Source organism: Mangifera indica, chromosome 1, assembly GCF_011075055.1.
Source record: "Mangifera indica cultivar Alphonso chromosome 1, CATAS_Mindica_2.1, whole genome shotgun sequence".
Classification (NCBI taxonomy): Eukaryota; Viridiplantae; Streptophyta; class Magnoliopsida; order Sapindales; family Anacardiaceae; genus Mangifera; species Mangifera indica.
The window spans coordinates 1,545,188-1,566,090 of NC_058137.1; the positions used below are offsets into that span (position 1 = coordinate 1,545,188).

Below are 20,903 nucleotides of genomic sequence, written 5' to 3' on the forward strand. Positions count from 1 at the left end.
TAAACTAAAATGAGTCACATAGATACGAGGCATTAGTGGTGATGGATGAATTATGATGACAATTGTTGAAAGAAAAAAAATCACAGCTGCAACACAGGACCAACTTCAATTGGCTCAATTTCCACCTGTAAATATGGGAGGACGCAGAGTAGATGGGATTATTATGGTTGATACCATTTTTATTCTTATCATCGATCACATCATTCAAATATATATATATAAAAGGATAATAAATTGAATTATAATATTACTGATTTTTTAAGAAGAACAGATATTCTAACTTCTGAGGTCTCTTGTGGCCGTCCTTGTCCCTGGAATGCTAATTTTTTTAATCTATTTGTAGTAACAAAAATTTCAAAATGTCGTTGTAGTATAGTGGTAAGTATCCCTGCCTGTCACGCAGGAGACCCGGGTTCGATCCCCGGCAACGGCGAGTTTATGTCTGTCTTTTTTTAATCTGCTTTAATCAATCCAAGGAGATGGAGTTCTAGAGACTGGAGAGAGGGTGGATAGTTAGTTGGACAAATAGTGAGCTTCTGTGCTTATCCATGGCCTAATGTGAAGGCAACATTTGGAAAAATATTAAAAGTGATCATACTTACGTATGCGGTTACATAATGCCCTTTTGTATTTTTCCTTAAGCAAAGTGCTGCAACTCTAATGTTCTAGTGCAAGCTCCATTTTCAGAAGTGGACAATAAGTGCAAGCACTCTCAGAGCTCATGTGCCAGTATAAAAACTCCCTACTGGGATATGGCTTGTGCATTCTGGGATTGTAGTTTGTCAAGTATTTGTGCTTTGTGACTTACAAGGATGGCGGTGTCGGTGAAATTCATCTGCCTGCTAGGACTGCTTGTAGTTATACTCAACATTGCTGGCCTTGATGCAGCTGGAGAATGCGGAAAGTCATCTCCAGATGATGAGGCAATGATGCTAGCTCCTTGTGCAATGGCAGCGCAAGACGAGAAAGCTCCGGTTTCAGACAGTTGCTGTGCCGAGGTGAAGAAAATTGGCCAGAACCCAAGCTGTCTCTGTGCTGTCTTGCTTTCTAACACTGCCAAGGCATCAGGAATTAAGCCCCAGATAGCCATTACCATCCCCAAGCGCTGCAACATTGAAAATCGTCCTGTGGGTTTCAAGTGTGGACGTAAGTACATAGAATTAAAAATGTCGTTTTGTTTTTCGCCTCATTGCTTGACCCCTAATACCGTAATTATTGGCTTTGCAGCTTACACACTTCCTTGATGAGATAACTAGTCGGCCATGGAATCGGATGGTGAGAGTACTTAAATGCTGGAAGCAACTCCGTTGCTTCATCTTGTAGCAATAAAGGCTTAAAGATTGTAATTCGCCATCATCTGAATAATAAAGTATATTATCCATATTATCCATCTTATTTTTCCCCATTGATTGTCAGTTGATAAACCCAGTTGAAGAAGTTTGTTTCAAAATGAATGAGATTTTCTCAAGAAACCTTTACAAAAGTTTGTGTCAGAATTGTATGGTTCTTGGAGACAATACTCATCCTGGAACATCAGAATCAGAATCAACTTTGATAAAGAAGTGTTCCATCAAAATAACATATATGGATAAAGACTGCTTTAATTGGTGGGTCATATTCCTGAGAATTGAGATCTTAGACTGAGATAAGAACTAGAAAAAGACTGTTTTAGTTGGCTGGATTGCTAGATATTGTGCTTGCTGGGCCACATCCCACTCAACACTCCTTTAGCTGTCATAGTGCGTGGCATCTCCAGGATGTCTTAGACATAACGTGTGGACTTGGAAACTTCCAGGGATTTTATTCTGAAAGTTTGAAGGCATCTTGTAGATGACTATGAATGTTGAGAAATTTTCGGACGGTGGCCATAATCTAAGGAAAACCAGAATCAAAACCAGAACGGATTCCACATAAAGCTTAAACATAAAACGGAAATCGGGAAACCAGGCAGAAAGTTCAACAACAAATAAAGAAACTTAATACAATCTCTTATTCAAAGATCCCATCACTCTACTGTCATGGGGTAGTTGTAAATTATTAAGCCTAAACCAAGCATCCTTTACATTAAAAACATCAAGTTCACATAATTTACAGTAAAAAGGGGAAATTGGCGGTAAAGGAGTTCATATAACTCTGTGGCTATTACGCAATGTCGCTACACAGCTGGAGGAAGCAATAACGATCAGCTCAGCAACGATCTGAGAGCTATTATCTATCTTCCATATAATAAGATGAGGTAGATTAAACTGCTACTCTGTATTCTTATGTACCTGCTGGAAGGCATATAGTCAAAAGTAAGCAATCCAAACTAAATCAATAAAGGTTGACCGCAGACAGTCATGGCATCCAAAGTAGTGAATTTTGTAGAATGTATGATACCTTATTGGTAAGCATGTAAGCATTGGCAAGTCAACTCTTAATAATAGAGAGATCCTGCAAAGGAAAAATTACAAGGTATCAGTCCAGTGAAATTAAATCCATGATTCACCAGTCAAACACCTAAGACATGATCATAGTACAATACCTTGCCACCAATTTCCTCTGGAAGCACTTCCCGAATCATCTTCTCCATCTTTTTTTAACTGATAATAATTCAAAAAATAAACAATAAACATGGGGAAATTTTCTCAATAAGGACATAGACATTCTTCATTCAGTCAACCAAACGTTACGGATTATCCAATACCTAAACCCTCGGATTGAGGGTGAAATTATATCTCCACGTTTTGACTTTTGTCTCCTACTTGATTGTGTTATCCATGAAAAGTATTCATAACCTAATATTCTGTATATAAAACATACCACTACAAGAAAGTTGATCTTTGATTTTATCGTACAATGGTTTATGGTTGGTATAATACCCAATATGTACTCACCACAGAGTTAATTCCAGGGCCCTGAGAATTCTGCGGCTGAGAATAGATGTCTTGGCCACCATAATAGATTGAAGAACTCAGATGACAGGGCTGTACTCTTTGTTCCTGATACAAGGAACTGAAGTCCTTATTTGGTGTGCCTTCACTCTCAGTTGCACTACTTTTAGAGGCATCACCTGATAAAAAATGCAGGGCTGGCTTAGGAGACAAGTTTCAGAGATGATTTCAAGAAATAAAGTCCTAAATATTAATAGAAACAGAAAAAAAAACAACAATTTGAGTTCAAATAATCAAGCCAAACTCTCTCTTCAGGATTTTGTAAATTCTGCCTGCAAATTTCAAATAACCAGAGAATGCTAAACAATCTTCAGCAGAATTAGGCATCCCCTTATCACAACAGACTCTCTTGCCTGGAAAGGATTATCATTTGAGTGCACCTAGTGTCCTAAGGAATAAGAATGTGTACCAGGAACTCCAGGTTTGTTGTTCCAGGGCTCATGCTTTTTCTCCATTGATTCAGAACGCAGAGACTCCCTTCCTAATACCTAAATTAACAACACAAACTTAATCTAAGAATAAACGCATCAAAAAAACAACTCAAAAACATCTAAAACTTCTACCACATGGCAGCATCAAAAGGCGATACAGAACTTTTAAGTTTTAATCATAGAAATATCTCAAATTCCTTCATTTTTGTATGCACTCCATTAAAAAATTAAACTTCCATGATATTCAAATTTGATTTCTCGAAACTAAGAAATCCCAGAAGCATAATCCGATACAAAAACCGAATAATGAAATGGGTAATTGAAACGAAGAATACCTTAGGAGGAGATGAAAAGATGGAGCCAAAAATTCTCGAAGAAGAAGAGTCCTTGGAACCGAACAACTCATTTGTAAATGAATAAGAAGAAGAAGAAGCAGTTGGCTTTCGTCCTTCCATTTCTCTCTTTCTTACTGTTGAATCTCTCAGCCGCCAAGAAAGAGAGAGATGAATATAACTAAATTCAAGAATCACCGTCAGAGAAAGAGAAAATATAAATGAGAAAAAAAAAAAGAAGGAAAAGACACGTGAAGATCGAGGCACAGGGAGAAACGAATCCATCGAACACCAATTTATAAGCCCTTTACAAGGACAATTTCGGAAATATAAAACTTAAAGATTATTAATTTATTATTTAAATTAAAATATGAAATAAACTTGAGTTTCTTCTCCCATTGAATCTTCTTTCTCCTTTCTCCTTTCTCGTTGTCCTTCTTCTTCACCATTCACAGTTTGATGACACGTGTAACAATCAAGTCTTCAAAGTGGGACCTCATATAAATCCGCCAATATTTTAATGCCACGAGTACCTAGTGGATAATAATAAAATCCAGCCATCCTTAAGAGTTCGTTTGTAGAAGTTGAGCCTATTTTTGACTTTTCCTTCTTTTTAAGCCTGAAACTTCGTACTTCCTTATCTTTTTATCTTGTCGGACCAGAAGCACGTCGTGTCTTTTATTATTATTATTTTTTTTTGGGGGAAAGTAGCATGTTGCGTCTTCTCCACTGAACTTATTCATAGAATTATTGTTATTTTTTAGGTTAATTTAGGAGGGTCCATTCCATGTGCAAGTTGATACAATTTTAATGGGTCCATCATCGACTCAGTCAGTCGTTGGTTAGCCACTGTGAGTCGCCGCATGATATTCGTGTACCCGATTTACAGCCACGTGGATTGTCCAATAATGTCCTCCTAATTCTGATTTGATACTGTATAAAATTTGTCATTTAATGGTGCATGTTATAATGATGATGCAATCAAGTAAGTGCTAATTCACAATTTGATTCAAATTTATTATAATGAGTGGGATTTCATCAAAGGTTGTTAGTTAGATACCATTATTAATAAAAATATAATATTATTAATGAGATGAATAATATTATTAAAAGAAGATTCGAGTTAAATTCGAATCAAATTAAATTTTTAACTCAAATTTAGTTTGAATTAAATTGAATAAAATTAACTCGATTCAAATTCATCTCTAATAATATTCGTAATCAAATTTATATCAACTAAAAATATATTGGATGGTCAGAGAATTTAATGCAAAAATATGAAAAGAGACAAAAGATAAATAGAGTGTCGATTTTCAATGTGGTTTGGTTGGAATTATCAAGAGTTTATGCCTTATGATAGTAATATTATCTAAATAATTTGGGCAAAAAATAAAAAAAGTAAAGTTAGAGTGTTAATTTAATTGTTCAATGTATTTCTCCCTTAGCATTTCCATGGAAAGTAATTTATATTACGGATGCTAAGGTTGTATATATGAAAATTTTAGTAAATTGCTAAAATGAGTGGTTTGATGAGCACCATTATAATCTCAATATAGTAGGAGAATAATGCACATTGATTGTGATTGTTGAAATATAGTTCTAAGACAATAAGAAAATAATATTTTAATATTGTCGAGATTACATGAGTTGTGGCAAATTGTGCCATTTTTTATAACTTTTGATTAGGATCTCAAATATAAGATATGAAACTTGGATCTTATATTAAAAAATATAAATAACTAGTGTGAGGTTTATATAACCTTAGACTCTCTCATTCCAATAGTTAACTTTTAAGGTACGATTCTCTTAAAGTTCGTATCATTTTAATTAATAAATTAAATAAAATAATGTTTGTAGTAAAAGATAGATTCTGAGGATGATATCAGATGAAGGCAAATTTGAGTTTACTTTTAAGAATCCACCAAAATAGAGCACATGAAAGATGAACACAAATTGCAACAAGTTTCAATCATAATGTATCCTTCTCAACAAAGTGCCAAAATATGCAAACTCCCATTGTTTTTATTAAAAAAATGTCAATTACGTTTATTTGACTGCCCATTGCCTATTCTTTAATTTTTTAAGGGGTAATTTGGGAATTTCACTCAATGTTGCAAGTTTATACTATACTAAATGAAATTTGGAAACTCTCCCTTCCTTTAACATTAAAAAAAAAAAAGTCAAATTTTAATTTAGAAAAGAAAGGAATTGACAACTGCTGGGTGTGAGGCCCATAGTTGAATGGCTGTGACAAGTCCATGTCCTTGCGCTTAATTAGGTAGGCCACCTCATTTCCTTCCCAAGTCCAACAAAAGTTTTGCATTTGGGCCAAATTTGACATGAAACAAATCCGAGCAAAACCCCGGTTAAGATCAAAGAGGTGAGATTTGAATTAGATTAAAAAATAATTTAATTTTAAATCAATTATATTTGAATATATTTAAATCGATTTATTTAATATAAACTAAAATTCAAACTAAAATAACTCGGATCAAATCAAAACTTATTTGGGATATTTCATCTCATCATAAGTTTTGATAATTATGTAAGATTAAAGTGTTTGTATCCCATTGTGCTGGGCAAGGTAGGAAAACCTCCAACTTCATGAATGAACATTTATTTTCTTTAAAAATGTGGCAGAAAAGAGTTGTTTCCAAAATGATGAGACTTTCAAAGAAAATAGACTTCCTGGAGCTCAAGATTTCAACGTTCATTTATTTTGGGTATTTATTTCATTGACTAACTCAAACCCTCAAATCATTGACATTTAATAGAAAAATTAGAATAAGCAATGCTATTCACACTCTGATACTGATAATATATTATAATATAATCTTTAATTTAAAATTAACCTATCGTATTTGTTGAATTAGAACACAAAGTCAGGCTGTAATATGTAGATTTTTATCCAAGGCTAAAGCTAAATTATTATTGAAGGTTCTTGCAAAAAGTTGCTGGTCAATGTCTGATAAAAGCATCTGTCATCTGCTCTGAAGTAGAAGCTACACCTTGAACTAGATTTCTTGTTATACTTAGAGATGGAGTTTTAGCTAAATTAAAGTACATCTGTATAGAACAGAGAAGCCAAGAACTAAAACACCCATATAAAGCTTAAGATATATATATCAACAAGCCAGTGTCTTGAACAGATTTAGACCACTCAATTTCAGTATATAGATATCGATAATTCGATATGTACAAACAAACCAACATATGTAGAGAGTTTAACTGGCGAGAACAGTGGTGTCTTTATTATACTTCCATGGCAGACATTGAAGCTTTGAACAAGGCTCAGTCCAAGCACTAGAGCACTCTTTTCCACTCACATCACAACACTTGCAAGCAATTCCAAGCGTTTCAAATATCTTCCCATATCCTACAATTCACATACATATATACATAAGAAACTTAATTTACAAAGGATTAGTAATTGAAAGATCGATATTTCTTACTCTGTTGAGGCTGGAAGGACAGTGGCCTTGCTTCTGCAGTTTCTGGTTTATGGTACACCGAAACAATGATAATTAACAGGATCAGAAGTAGAGAAGGCTTAGAAAAACCCATGATTCAACACAGACCACTGAAAAAAAAAGGTTTCTATAGATAAACCCAGATAAGATTAGCACTTATCAGGCAAATTCTTTTTAAAAGGGCTGGTTGGTGTAAAGAAAAAGTTAATTGGGAATTTATTATTATAGAAGGGTGGTGGCTGCTTCTGTTTGAATTCGTACAGCTTGGATTCAAGTGATGGTTGATTAGTGAGTTTCTAGAACCAATTAAAATGGGCGTGCCGCACGTTTCCAAGTTACTCACGTTTCTATGGGATGGGAGAAGTTTTAACTGAGAAAAAGCTTCAAGGGACCTTCACCTAACCTTTCTTTTGTCTGTTTATAGCGAGAAAGAAAATGATTCATGGGACGTCTTATTCTTGGGCTGCTCTCACTGTTCAAGACTTTTTGACTCCTACATTGGCCTGTTTGTCTTTATGTAATTCTGCTTTCTTAGTGTTGAAGTTTTGCCATAATTATTTAACCTTTTTCTTTTTCTTGTGCTGTAAATGACCAGGAAGTGACTCATCACCATGGACACAGACTTTCTAAGGCAACTGTAATGTGGATATCCGGATAGGGAATTTCACGTGAACCTTTTACAAAATTTTTTAAACAATAAAATTATATATATTTATTTTAAATATATAAATAAATTTATGTTAATATATATTATTATATAATTAAATAATTTTAAATTAAAAATAAAATAATATTTAATTATATAATAACATATATAAATATATAATCGATTATTTATTTAAAATAAATACTTATAATATTACTTTTTTTTAATTTAATTTTAAATTATTACACCAAGTAAATTTAAACCTTACTCTCTTTTACGTAAATTTTTCTCTATTTAAGGTACTTTTGCAACCTTATTTTAGTTGGCCTATTTCCGTAAGTAAAAAAAAAAAAAATTGTCTAACTCTATATATAAATAAAATATTTTCTTTTTAGTTGGAAAATGTTTATTACTTTTCGAGAGATGAATCACTTAATCTTATTTTTTTCTTACAAAATAACACAAATTAAGCTATTTAATCACCCTCTAAATAATACTCTTGTTAATTATAAATCAATACACAAACAATACAAGATGCAACATTCTTAGTTACGAACAATGTTGTTTCTTGGGTTGGTTAGGAGTTAGATGATGAAATTAAGAGCAAGTTGATGACATAAGTGATGTACCTTTCCTCGTAGGAGAAAAAATGGCCAGCTTGACAAGAAACAGTTGGCACATGCGGCAGTCAAGTCAACTTAGTGCAGAATACATAAAAAAAGAAGATGATACGTGGCATGGGGTTGGTAGGAATGGGAAGAGGAGAAGAAAAAGGGGAGAGTAGGAAGGAGGAAAGGTAGAAAGAGTACTCAGAAGAAAAGTAAGGGAGAGCGTCAACCTCTCAGAAGCCGTGAAGGATGGTTTAGGCTCTGTTTTGATGAACCTATATTTATTTTATATGTAATCTAAAATTAAGCTTGTATTGTGATGAAAGCTTATTTGTAATCAATCTCATTGTATACATTGTTTCAGATAAATAAATACAAAATTCTATTAGTAATAGCTGTGATACATGCTCTGTTACATTGTCTCAATCACTTACAATATTCATTATTGGTGTTGGAGTTGACTGGACACTGAACCGCTGAATGTTGGAAGAATCTAGCACTGAAAGGTAGCTGCAGAGGAGAGGAGGAGCTGACTTCTGGAATCTTTAATTTGTAGAATATAGGAGTGCAGGGTCAGGTAATCATCAATTGGTATCAGAACACAAATTCTGAGAATGGAACAAATCGACATAATCAAAGACAGTGGAAGATTGTGGGTTGTCCAATGACTCACAAACTGAAAATCCGAGAACTAAGGGCGAACGGAATGTACCTGCATTGTGAAGACAAAGAGGACTTGTACCATGATTGTAAATGCAAGTCTTGGGGAATTCTCATAGTGGAGGAAGACAATCCAGATGATGAAGGCATCCTAATCATATTTAATGGAAAGGAAAATAAAATGAAAGAAGATGAAAGGAAGAAATCACAGTCTGCCGCTATGTTTGACGATGAAACAAAGAAAGAAAAGGAAGAAGAAACGGTGGCCGCTGGTGGAAAAGAACGAGAAAAAAGTGAGTACTAAAAACCTTACCCGGTTCTTATCCAACCCACAGACCCGATCCGATCCAAATATCATACCCAATAAATCAGACCCAACCAGCATAAACCAAATATTGGCCCAATACCCAACCCAATTTTTAATTAACCCTTCCACCAATCCAACCAAAATATATGACCAGGCCCAAATAACCCTTTTACATGCACCCACCCCATTTCCAATGACTTATCAACAAGCCCAACGCAAATTAAGCTCTCTAATCACCCTCTAAATCTTATAATACCCTTGTTAATTATAAATCAATACAAAAACAATACAAGATGCAACATTCTTAGTTAAGAGCAATGTTGTTATTTGAACGCAACATACAGTAAAATTCTTGATGAAGTTAAGAGTAAGTAGATGAAATAACTGATGCTCCTTTACATTTATACCAGTGAGCATGAGAGAGTGTTGCCTGGAATAGGCATTTTTTTAACATTATTACGCATCAATTTGTATACAAAATTTGTGCATTTAGCATCCTTCTAAAAACTTTGGCCCGGGTCACTGAACTTATTGGTTTTTAAATATTTCTAATTTTTCTTTTTCTTTCAAGCGAATTTATCAAAAAGTAGAAAATACCATACAACTTCATCAGCATGTCTTAAAAACTATACAAGAAATGTTATGTATACCCACTTTTGATACACACTTTACATATACAGTGATGTGTTATATAATTTGGCAATTTTGAAATATGTGGTACCAAGTGATAAAAAAACACTCAATTACATGATGACATATTATCGGTGGACATAAATTGTATACCAAAAATGGATACACATAGTTATATTGAAACCATAAATACATTAAAAAGTTGCGTGTTTCCAGTCTCACCCCAACAAAATCCCTAAAGGGGTGTTTGGTTTGAGTAATGTTTGATTACTAAAATAAAAAGATTACCTTGAAGATAAATTACTTAGAAGATTACTGGGTATAAATGATTACTATGTTTGATAAAATTTGATAAGTATAAATAATTATTGTGTTTGGTTAAAGGTAATAAAAGATTACTAGTAAAATATTTTACTTAAATGCTCTTAAATATAATTATTTTTAAATATTTTTTATATTATTTATCATATTAATTAAAAATAAATTTATTTTTATCTCAAAAAATTAATAAATAATAATTTTTCTATAATAAACTCAAGATTGCCCCAGTAATATTTAAATACCTAAGGTGAAGGTGGTAATCAGATTACCACCTATATTACCTGTCACGTCAGCATTGGTAATAGAAGATTACTGTAATATTTTATTACTGACAAACCAAACAAGGGAATAAAAGATAGATTACCAAGGTACTCTTAAAAACCTTTAACCAAATGCAACCTAAATGAAATCCGAACCACCAGGGAAGTGCTCCAGGTCTGGATGATTCCCACCGCCCCGCCTTGGAGGATTCCTGCAAGCAAAAGAAGGCAGAAAATGTCAAATTTCCAACGCTTTGTTGATGAGGCATGCCTAAAACCTTATTAAAATAATCCTCAAAAGTCGAATGATTTAAAAAAAAAAAAAGACAAAAAAACAAAAACAACACATTGCAAACTACAATTATAACATATTCTATCTAATGTACCTAGCAAATCTGTTGGGCTCAAAGCCAGGAACACCTGGTGGGCCATAGGGATCGAAACGAGCACCTGGAGGAACACCCCTGCAACAACACCAAAATTCGACAAAAAGTTAGAGCCTAAGCATAAGTGGAAGATATGAAATAGATAAAATTTTAGAACTCACGGTTGTCCTCCAAGGAAGCCTGGCTGTCCACCAATTCCTCCACCAAACCAGCGAGGATCATTTGGTCCTGTATCCACAGATTAAAAGTTAACGAATTGGTGGCCTTGTCATGAACTTAAGTACAGAAAGTTTACAAAACATGACCAGTTGTACAAACCTATAAGCATGCTGCCACCAGTGCCAGGATCCCTCCTGAAAGGCAGTTAAAATAGATATATAGTTATGATACAACTGATATGAAAAAGCAATGACCGATAAAAGTAATTGATTTGGGATAGTTCAGTACCTTGGGTACATTCCAGCACCAGACCCAGGAAAAAGATCACTAATACCACCTGGATCAACTGGAGGAAGTACAACTCTACAGAACAAACCACAAAGCACTAAGTAAGGGGGTAGTTGAAGAATGAATTACCCAATAAAACGGGGATAAGTTCCATGTAATGGAAATTCAATTACTCAATTCCAATCTGTAGAAAACAATTGTCTGGAAATCTGATAGGTGACAAAATAAGCATTCATTGTGATACAATCAATGGTGCAACCACTTTTTATTTAAGGGTTTCGAACTTAACGAGAAAAAGAAAGATGCCATTGCAAATTACCGAGCTAACAAAGTAACAACATGGAATGCACAGTTCCTAAACAAAAAGGTAATTGACATTCCACTTCATAGACTAAATAGCAGATTGATTTGGTTTGGTGGGTCAATCTTGAATATCATTAGGACAAGGTACGTGTGCAAAGCAGTAAGAAGCACTACTGTCACTATCTTTCCAGAGCATGATAACCAAATTACAAAATAGTATTGGAAACTTTATCTTTTGAAAGTAGAAAAAGAAACAATATGACACAATAAGCATAACATCTTTAAGTTTGATATATGAAACTTTTATTGCTTACTATAAAGTGTGTGAACTTGCTAAATGTAATTGTAGGCACACGAACCTAATAGGTCCATTGCCTGAGGTCACAGATGTTGGCAATATGCCTCAACAAAATAGTAAGCAAAACTTATGATCACTCCTCCTATGCCAGTCTAATCACCAACTGGCTATTGACATAAGAGCTTCACTTATATCAACCACAAAGTTCTCACAACAATTTACAAAAGAATTGGATGCATCAATAGTATTACATGGTCCAAATGTGCAAATATGAAAATACATAAGCAAGCTTATCACCTTCCACAATTGTTAATAGAAACAATGGCAGAAAAAATAATTAAGAAGTGAAAGAAAAGAACTGAAAAAGTTTACCCTGAAGGATGAGGTTGAGGGCCTGTAGGCTCATAAATTCCAACACCACAATCATTTATATTACGCCTTGACCTCTCACCTGTTTCCAAACTGCAAAGCACAAAATCAAACTCAGTGAAACGCTGGTAAAGAAAGGCATTGTTCTTATGCATCTCTAGATTACAGGAAGGTTTAACAGTCAAATGAATAGACAACAGCTCCAATCCTCAACAAAACATAATTTCCGTTCAACCTAATAGTCCACTTTGTAAACTGATATGTACGCTAAAGCTTTGATGATAAGGCCACATTCAGAAAGAAGAAGTATAATTTCTCCAAAACTGATGGAGCAGTTGCATAATACATACTACACCAAATATCCTTCTATTGCTTTGTCTAATATTAAGTTCAACAGTTCCCATACAACCATTTTGTTTCTTTATGATTAGTAAACCCAAAATATGCTGCATATGAATGACTTGGCTAGCAAACCATGCTTTGTTCTTCATAATAAAGTATGTCCGGGCAAACAAACCTTAAAGGAATCCATCAGTCAAATTCACATAAAATGAAGAACAATGTAAGCAACAACAACATCAACTATTACTGAAATCATCATGCTTCAATATTGAGCAAAATAGATCAAAACTCAATTACAATTAGCTGACCCTACCAAACTAATTTAAAGCATGAAACAGAACCCATATTACCTTGATGGTTTCGGGGAAACATTTAATTTACTCAAAATCTCAGTATCTAAAGACTTGACGAGCTTATCCAAATTCTTGAACTGCGTAGAGTAATTGGAGGTGCTGCCTTCCCCAATGTATTGCCCAACACTACCAGCAACACAAAAAAATTAACAATAAACAAACAGAAAAAAAAAATCGAATTAGTAACAAATCAAGATCAGCATGAATCGTACTCAATTTCGAGATGTACGGGTTCAGAAGCCCCTTGAGCCAAGGCGTCCACGACCAGCTTGTTGCCCATCACGAGACACTTTACCAGCACTTTCTTCGAGCCTTTCTCAGGGTTTATATACACAAAAACGTAATTATCTTCGAGTTCATTCCAGTGATCAATTCCCACCTCATCTAAGCGACCAAAAATAAGAATGCACTTAGTAAAAACAAACGAAAAAAAAGGAAGAAAATAAAAGAAGGATAAATTAAAAATAACAAAAATGATGAGATAAAGGAAGAGATGAGTTATAACCAGTAGAGGGAGAGGTGAAGGAATCATCGGCGGAAGGGCCGGTGGCTGTCAACACGTGGCCGGAGGCGAGAAAGGAAGCGTGAACTAAGAAGGCGAGTTTATCGTGATTGTTTCTAAAGGTTGGTCTGGCGGCCCTAATCACGGCCAACACAGATTTCCCATCGGCCATAGCTAGCTTTCTGGATGATTCGGGCTCGGATCCTGGTCGGATTTTGATTGGCTTTAGAGTGTACGAGAGAAGTCTTTGAGAAATCAAAAGACGGTGAAAATCTGAGAATTTTCGCGATCAGGCTTGTTTCATTGTCTCGCTCTGGCTTTTGTAGCAAGAAAGCAAAAGATATAGCCTTGTATGATGGACCCAAAACAAGGCCCACTATAGCTTCTGGCCGTTTGAGATTGGGTTTACGTATACAATAACAAATATAAATTTATATATAAATAATTATATATTATCATATAATTAAATAATTTTAAATAAATAAAAATATAATATTTAATTATAAAAAAACATTATTCATATATATAAATAATACTATTTTAAATTATACATATAAATTATTACTAGAAAGTTGATAGCTAGTTGTCCAACAACTAATTTGTCAATATGGATCTTCATCTCTTCTCTTGTCCTATAACTCTCAAGTTCCCTTCCTTGTTTGATTCATTTGAACCTTTTTCTTTAGAAGAATTTTCACTTCCTGTTGCAGCTTAGGGTGCTTCAGACAGACGGGCCGAAACCTGCTTCAGGTTGGTGCTTTCCAAGTTTCCTTATTGAAGGCGTTTGTGGAATTTGACTTGCTATTATCAGACTAAGAAAAGCACAGGCTAAGATGGAGCAGAGAAGAAAAACTTGAACCATTCTTTGAAGTTTTGTGTTTCAGAAGGTTAACGGGGTTGTCTGTTGGAATAACATATAAATCTGTGGTTAATGGAGTTGTCTATTGAATGAGGGAAAGTGCAGAAGATATAATTGAATTCATTAGAATATTAGAGTACAACTAAGATCTAAATTCTAATACCTTACAGAAGAAAAAAAAATTATAAATCTAGCACAAGCTTTGCTCCCCATAATTTCTTAATAAGGCTCAGCAGCTGATTAGGAGTTGCAAACTAACTCTTCAGGGTTCCAAGAAAGTTTCAAATTTGTTTGTATTGTCCTAGTTAATAAACCATTTATGGGAAATTATTGGAATTTCTACACTACATTTGCAGAAGGTTGCCCTAGAAACTTTAGACAGAAGGCGTGAAAGAGGTAATTTATAATGTGGCAATAGCTGAAAAACCCAATGTGCTTGCTTTTCTATATGTGAACAATGAGGGATTTGGACACCTTGGAGTGAAAGAGTCCGATGGCAAAGTCTCCATATATTAAGAGGCGATCTTCTTCTGTCATTTACTGTGTCTGTATCATGGGAATTTAACCTTCTCATCAGGACAATAATGATAAAAAAGGAGATGACTTTTAGAAGATTTAGATGATAAATCTGTTTATATATACATGTAGATTTTAGAAGGTTTCTTATTCCAGTATAAATTTTTATTTGGAAAAGCTGGTAAATCATGAAAATACAGAAAAGAGCCCCAAAAGAAGAAGCAGATGAAACTGACATGACAGAAGAACGCAAAAGGAGAAGCTTATGAATCATTCAATTTACCAGAAACCCGAAAAGATAAAGCTCATAAATCATGAAATTGCAGCAAAACCCTGAAGGAATTGTATAATGGATCATAAAACAGAAAAAAAAAAGACTGAACGAAGAAGCCGTAAGAGAAAATAAAATGCACGAGCCGGGAATCGACCCCGGGTCTACACCATAGCAGAGTACTATTCCACCACGGGACCACTGGTGCTCGTTGATGGCCCATTTATCAAAATTAATTTCAATCTACACATCGAATTTCGGCTTGCTTCCAGCTACAGGCCCTTTGCACGCGCTGCAAATTCTGGTTTTCCTTAATCCCTTAAAAATCAAACCCACAATCTCCGCGTTCACCGGAAATTCCCATGTCTTCAACCCTGCAAATGTCTCTTCCACTTTCTTCCCCTTCTCTATCTCACTCTCAAAGCCTCTCCTTCTCAACAACACTTACATCTGCAATCCCACCCTTCCTCCACACCAAACTTTCCAACCTCTCCCTTCACCCCAACCACCAACACCAAAAATCAACTATAATTCGAATGGGAGGTGGGCCCAGGACATACCCAGGTGGGGTCTCCAAATGGCAGTGGAAACGCATGCAAGCCAAGAAAGCCAAGCAGCTCCTCAAGGCTCGACTCGCCCGTGAGAGGCAAATCTACGAAATGCGAAAGAGAGCCGAACTCAAAGCCGCCGTTTCGGAACTTGAACGGCCCTGGGAAGTTGTTGAAAAAGCCCCCACGCTTTTCTCGGTCGCCGCCGATGAACAAGTCAAAGTCTTGGCTGACCGTTTTCAGAGACCCGGCGGGTTTGACCTCTGGACTGAAAAGGATGGGCCCCAGTTGTTTGAGACCCCTGATGGCTTACCCTCCGCCAGGTTTTTTCCCAAAGGAGTTGTTCATAGTGTGAAACCATACGGACTTATTGCTTCAGCGAGCAGTCAATTAGAGAGTGGAGAAGACGAGAATAAATTTAATTCTGAAGATTCGGATTCTGTGGAAGTACCGAGCACGAATAGTTTTGATGAAAATGGTAGAAATTTCCGGAGAAAAGGGCGGAGGAGGAGGTTTAATATGGCTGAGGATTCAGACTCAAGACGCGATTGAATTACTAATTTTTGGTAATGTTTTTTCAATCTTCTTGATAATGGATTTGTTTGTTGCACATCGACAATGTATTGTATTGAAGTAAGATACTGAGATTTGTATATTGAGATTATCGTTAGCTCATGATGTAATTAATTAATAAGTTCATGAAAGTTCTAATGGGCTTCCTCTTACATGGTGTACTGAGTTAATTTTACTAGTAATGTCTGGGAGATATGTTTCAGTTTTGTTGCTTGTTAAAATAATATGGGTAGAGTGTATCAACTGTATGTAAGCTATGCTTGCAGGTATCTGTTGGAAAAAAAAAATGATAGTGTATTTACATTTAAAAGGACATGCATAAAGCCTCATAAGTATAGCTGCTACTTGATTTTGTTAAAACTGAAACTAGCTGAATGGCACTTATGTGTGTTCATGTTGTTCACTTTGACGTATCATATTAGTTGTGCAGACAGGTTGTGGCTTTATACAAATTAGGAATTAGCAGCAATTTAACGAACTAGTTTGATATCATAACTGTATTATGGGTTGGCAGAAGAAACTGTTCATGTTGAATTGGTTCTAAACTGTTTAAGACGTTGATCTTTTATGTTTTGTCATGACATTTGAACATATTGATTTAGGAGCGAAATCATCTTCTAGAAGAATTTTTTGTTGCATTACAAATCTAGTGATTGAGTTTTATCTAAAGTAGATTATGGTAAGTAATAGATAAGCTGCATATTGGAATGAAATTTTGTCCAATAATTTGAAAACTAACAAGGGTTCATATGGCTAATCAAAGCTCTGTTTGTTCATCCAATTTTGGATCATTGTCCATATGGTAGTAACTAGAGAGAACTCTTCAAAGTTCTCACATGCAGGGGACTGATATTCTCTTTCTCTGTTAATGCACAAGGTAAAGAACTTTTTAGGAATTTCTTGAACTGTAGGGCTTATGGGGAATAAGGATTAGGATGCCTTAGATAAGTGGAAGAGATTATCTTGGATGTGTCAGAGATTAAGGTTGTGAATATTGAAGTTTTGCAGCATTGGCATTTGAGTGTTATGTCTTTGGGCAAAAGAATACTTGAAGAATTTTTTTTTTTTTTTTTCCAACCGTGTTGTTAGGGATACTAAATAATGACATGGTAGCTTTACCCGATCAATTCCTTGGGGATCAACCTTGCTGTCTTATATGAGATGCTGGTGGGTTGTAATCAGACAGACTTTAGAACATCAGACATATATTCCTCCAAAGTTCACATGGAGGCTTCTTTTTATGGTTAATTAACCTCAATGTATGTAACTCCGAGTTATTCTGTATAACTCCAGTAAAAATTGCTATTTTTGGGATCTCATTTAGATAAACAAGTTTGGAATGGATTCTAGATGACGCACCACTGGTTGCAGGACTGCAAGCATGCTTAGAAGCTGATGTCTTACTCAATTTTGTTTGCATCTGCACGTGTATCTGTTGAGATATGTCTTCTTTTGGGCTGGGGTGATCTACATTTCATTCTGTCTGACTGTTCCAAAAGTGGTTCATACGTGTAAAATGATGTTAAACAGGGATGCATTTGAGCAGAACTGGTTCGAGTTTGAATCTATGTTTTGTTTGAATGAGCAAAACTTAAACTGAAGATCCAACTCGGTTTGAGTTTGAGGGTTTGCCAACATCGTTACATTGGAGTTCTTTTTTTTTTGTGATTCTTCTTTTTTTTTGTTTTTTTTTTATAGTGGCCTACCGCTTTTTTTTTTTAGTGTTAATTGTTTATCAATTGATCGAATCAAATTCAAACTTGAGTTGATCATTCTAGATTTAAGTTGAACTCGAATTGACCCTTTTTGTGGTTCGGCTCAAATTCACCCCTGTTGAGATATTTCAACCAAAGAAAATTGGATAGATAGCAATATTCAACACCATAAGATTAGGTATTTCTACTCTATATTCCAACATAATTTACGTCACAGCCCCGCTGAATGTAGAATAATTATACCAGTGGATGCAATACTTGAATAGAAGTGTTTGTACTTGGATTAACACTCTAAGCTTCAATGGTGCTGATGAGATTATGCAACATTTCATCAGCAAAGAATACGAAAAAAAAAAAATGAAATTTAGGAAATCAGATAACTGTTTGTTGCCGACGTTTTCCCATTGGGTTTTTCAATATTCATGCTCAAATGCGGGTACCTGGGTCCATAATTTGTGGTCACATGTTCTTGTTCAGGAAAGTAGATTCCTTCATAGGTTTCGAGTAGACAAGGCATTAATACATCGACTTTCCGTTGGATCTCTTTTCATGGCAGCACATGAACTTGCCCAACCCAACTTCCCATATGCATGTATTGCGCGTATTGCTCTTGCCCGGTACAGGAGATCACAGTGTGCAGACAACTCAATCTTTCCAGAACAAAATGAGAGGATTTTTCAATATAAATGTGGGTCAGTCTAACAGGATCACACTGTATTTCTTAGATACCCATTTGCAGAGTCAAACTTGAAAACAGTTATCCAATATATGAAAACAGTATGGTTTTTCATCACTTCAAACAGTAGGCTATCTGTCGTTTAGTGATTGAATCTTCGATTAACCCAGATGAAAACAGTTATCTACATTCAGTCCAGTCAAAAGCAATCATACCCAGAAGCACTATAAGCCTTAAACTTTCATTTTTCATCACACAATTCTCAGCAAAACTCTTTAATTGCTTCGCAGTTATCACTTATGCTCTGCAGAAGTGGTTTAGTGGGCTTTTCAGTCTTCTCTAGGCCACTCAAAACTCAATGCCATCTTAGTGGATTTTTTTTCATAAACTGCTATCGATCAGCCCTAAACTTTGTCTTCACAGTGCTTGTTACTTTCACTTTATCTTAACAATAATACTTTGTGCACTAGCACCAATCTGGACTTGCATTTTCCTTTAACTTTGAACAAATGCGATAACTTTTGTATACATAAAACAGAGCAGAAAGAAAAACATGTATTTCTTTTTTTTCTTTTTTTGTTGGTTTTCGTTTAGTGTGTGGCATATAGTAACAGAAATTCAGCGATGAGCTTCACTGCTATATCTTTCTCTACTAAGAAAATTCTGATGGTACGAGATTAGAGTAGCTTAAGAAACAAACCAGGATATATGAAGAAGAAGGTAGTTCTTAAAATCTTGTAATATGGGAGACTTTCTAGAACTGAAATAAAAAATTATCACTTCTAGTTGAAACTAAAGCATTTTAATTCTCTTCTCTCTTGTACTTATCATTAGATTTCATCCAGATTGAATCGGCACAATCACAGTTCAAAATCAATTCGAATATCAAAGAGTTAGTTCAAGATTTATAAACTAAGACTCAAACTTGGTTTGCTTATAAAAATAAACACAAACTTTAATACTAACTTAGCTCATTTGATGCAAATTTAAGTTCAAACTCAAACAATTCAAATGAATTCATTCCTTACTTTTAATCAAAATCATAAAGCTTTCTCCTTCTTAAAGACAAGATAAAATAATAGAGTGGCTCCTTGATTTTAAGAGAGATTCAGCTTAGATCCACAGATTTTAATATTAAATTGAGTTGTGGTGAAAGCATTATGTTTCATCTTGTGGTGGTGAAGATAGATAGGAGGGCGTTTTTCATTTTTACCAGTCAACGTTATTATAGCCAGTAAAATTAGGACTTAGGAGTGATGATTATGAGTGTTAATGGGTGCCAATTTTATTTGAATTATTTTTCTTTGAATAATATTATACGTGTTCACTTTTGAATATATAAATTTAAAATCATTCAATTATAGAGTGATACATAATTTATATATATATTTATATATTCAAAAGAATTACTCATAATTTTGGTGTTTTTCTTGATGCAAGGAGGAACTCCATTGGTTGAGCCAAGTAAAATTCAGTGCATCGAAGATCTGTTGCAGTGTTCAAGAATTGGATAAAGTGAATCAAAGTGCAGGAGACTTCATCTTCCAGAGAGGATGGACACTCAAATTGTGGATCTCTTTCTTCTTCACTACTCATTTAGTCAGCCAAAGAAATTGCTCTTTGGACTAAGAATTAATTCTAGGGTTTTATCATTTAAGAACATTTGCATTCATGCACTGAGTTATCACCTTGTGATATATCAAATAACATAAATAAAACTATTATTTTAAGATTAAGATCATCATACATGCAATTAATTATCAAAATGAAATAATTTGGCCAAACAAAATTATTAATAAATCAATTGCGTCTTTAGTCCAAATTCAATACATTTTTTTCATCATCAAAAAATGTATCAATGCCCACTTTCATAGAAAGAGTAGTGGATTGTTGATACTACAAAATGTGATCTTGAAAATATCCAAACAAGAATTTTTTGCACGGTAGAAAGAAGGGGAGACAAATCTAAGAGAATTGTAAGTTTCGTGTTCCACTAGAGTTAGCCTAAAGATCTGATGAAAGCACACACCGACGCAGCATTGCCAACAGTATGCAACATTAGCAAAAGAAATTATAGTGGCCTGATAGATGGGACACCTTCTTCCCTATTATGATTTTTATTTGCTAATTGATAGATATATGGATCA

The 20,903-nt window shown here is 34.7% G+C and overlaps 4 protein-coding genes, 1 long non-coding RNA gene and 1 other non-coding gene across 10 annotated transcripts; 3 read left to right on the forward strand and 3 right to left on the reverse strand.

Moving 5' to 3' along the window:
- Positions 1 to 361: 361 nt before the first annotated feature.
- Positions 362 to 433, forward strand: TRNAD-GUC. The gene has a single exon. It is a non-coding gene; the product is annotated as a tRNA-Asp (tRNA).
- Positions 434 to 696: 263 nt separating this feature from the next.
- Positions 697 to 1,395, forward strand: LOC123227018. Its single transcript, XM_044651631.1, has 2 exons — positions 697 to 1,146; positions 1,228 to 1,395. Exons 1-2 carry the CDS (start codon positions 813 to 815, stop codon positions 1,242 to 1,244), a joined length of 351 nt encoding a protein of 116 aa, XP_044507566.1. The 5' UTR covers positions 697 to 812; the 3' UTR covers positions 1,245 to 1,395.
- A 155-nt stretch (positions 1,396 to 1,550) lies between these two features.
- Positions 1,551 to 3,971, reverse strand: LOC123226998. Of its 3 annotated transcripts, none has more exons than XM_044651618.1 (6): positions 3,700 to 3,971; positions 3,343 to 3,421; positions 2,877 to 3,052; positions 2,525 to 2,582; positions 2,380 to 2,433; positions 1,551 to 1,872 (listed from the first exon to the last, which is right to left on the reverse strand). In XM_044651618.1, exons 1-5 carry the CDS (start codon positions 3,817 to 3,819, stop codon positions 2,417 to 2,419), a joined length of 450 nt encoding a protein of 149 aa, XP_044507553.1. In that variant the 5' UTR covers positions 3,820 to 3,971; the 3' UTR covers positions 1,551 to 1,872; positions 2,380 to 2,416. The 3 variants fall into 3 exon arrangements, with proteins under 3 accessions (XP_044507553.1, XP_044507546.1, XP_044507538.1); XM_044651611.1 differs by lacking the exon at positions 1,551 to 1,872 and adding an exon at positions 1,968 to 2,270; XM_044651603.1 differs by lacking the exon at positions 1,551 to 1,872 and adding an exon at positions 1,968 to 2,273.
- Positions 3,972 to 6,699: 2,728 nt separating this feature from the next.
- Positions 6,700 to 7,819, reverse strand: LOC123214642. Its single transcript, XR_006501869.1, has 2 exons — positions 7,149 to 7,819; positions 6,700 to 7,072 (listed from the first exon to the last, which is right to left on the reverse strand). It is a non-coding gene; the product is annotated as an uncharacterized LOC123214642 (long non-coding RNA).
- A 931-nt stretch (positions 7,820 to 8,750) lies between these two features.
- LOC123208499 (probable proteasome inhibitor) lies at positions 8,751 to 13,928 on the reverse strand. 3 transcript variants are annotated; one of them, XR_006500795.1, is made up of 11 exons: positions 13,602 to 13,928; positions 13,309 to 13,480; positions 13,094 to 13,222; positions 12,405 to 12,494; positions 11,432 to 11,506; positions 11,303 to 11,337; positions 11,146 to 11,212; positions 10,985 to 11,062; positions 10,703 to 10,810; positions 9,133 to 9,231; positions 8,751 to 9,028 (listed from the first exon to the last, which is right to left on the reverse strand). XR_006500795.1 is itself a non-coding variant. In XM_044626045.1 (10 exons), exons 1-9 carry the CDS (start codon positions 13,768 to 13,770, stop codon positions 10,738 to 10,740), a joined length of 888 nt encoding a protein of 295 aa, XP_044481980.1. In that variant the 5' UTR covers positions 13,771 to 13,928; the 3' UTR covers positions 8,751 to 9,231; positions 10,703 to 10,737. The 3 variants fall into 3 exon arrangements, 2 of the variants coding, with proteins under 2 accessions (XP_044481980.1, XP_044481973.1); XM_044626045.1 differs by having other exon boundaries at positions 8,751 to 9,231; XM_044626038.1 differs by lacking the exons at positions 8,751 to 9,028; positions 9,133 to 9,231 and having other exon boundaries at positions 10,634 to 10,810.
- A 1,561-nt stretch (positions 13,929 to 15,489) lies between these two features.
- LOC123212564 lies at positions 15,490 to 16,517 on the forward strand. Its single transcript, XM_044631746.1, has one exon. It carries the CDS (start codon positions 15,607 to 15,609, stop codon positions 16,342 to 16,344), a length of 738 nt encoding a protein of 245 aa, XP_044487681.1. The 5' UTR covers positions 15,490 to 15,606; the 3' UTR covers positions 16,345 to 16,517.
- The last annotated feature ends 4,386 nt before the right edge of the window (positions 16,518 to 20,903 follow it).

Excerpts from the sequence above, each read along its gene's own strand:
- LOC123227018 (XM_044651631.1), top strand. The coding sequence starts at position 813 with ATGGCGGTGTCGGTGAAATTCATCTGCCTGCTAGGACTGCTTGTAGTT.
- LOC123212564 (XM_044631746.1), top strand. The coding sequence starts at position 15,607 with ATGTCTTCAACCCTGCAAATGTCTCTTCCACTTTCTTCCCCTTCTCTA.
- LOC123208499 (XM_044626045.1), bottom strand. The coding sequence starts at position 13,770 with ATGGCCGATGGGAAATCTGTGTTGGCCGTGATTAGGGCCGCCAGACCA. Across the intron at positions 13,223-13,308 it reads CCCGTACATCTCGAAATTGA|TGTTGGGCAATACATTGGGG; the intron begins GTACGATTCATG and ends TGTTGCTGGTAG. Across the intron at positions 11,063-11,145 it reads GGCTTCCTTGGAGGACAACC|GGGTGTTCCTCCAGGTGCTC; the intron begins GTGAGTTCTAAA and ends GTGTTGTTGCAG.
- LOC123226998 (XM_044651618.1), bottom strand. The coding sequence starts at position 3,819 with ATGGAAGGACGAAAGCCAACTGCTTCTTCTTCTTCTTATTCATTTACA. Across the intron at positions 3,053-3,342 it reads CAACAAACCTGGAGTTCCTG|GTGATGCCTCTAAAAGTAGT; the intron begins GTACACATTCTT and ends ATTTTTTATCAG. Across the intron at positions 2,583-2,876 it reads GCCCTGGAATTAACTCTGTG|TTAAAAAAAGATGGAGAAGA; the intron begins GTGAGTACATAT and ends AATTATTATCAG.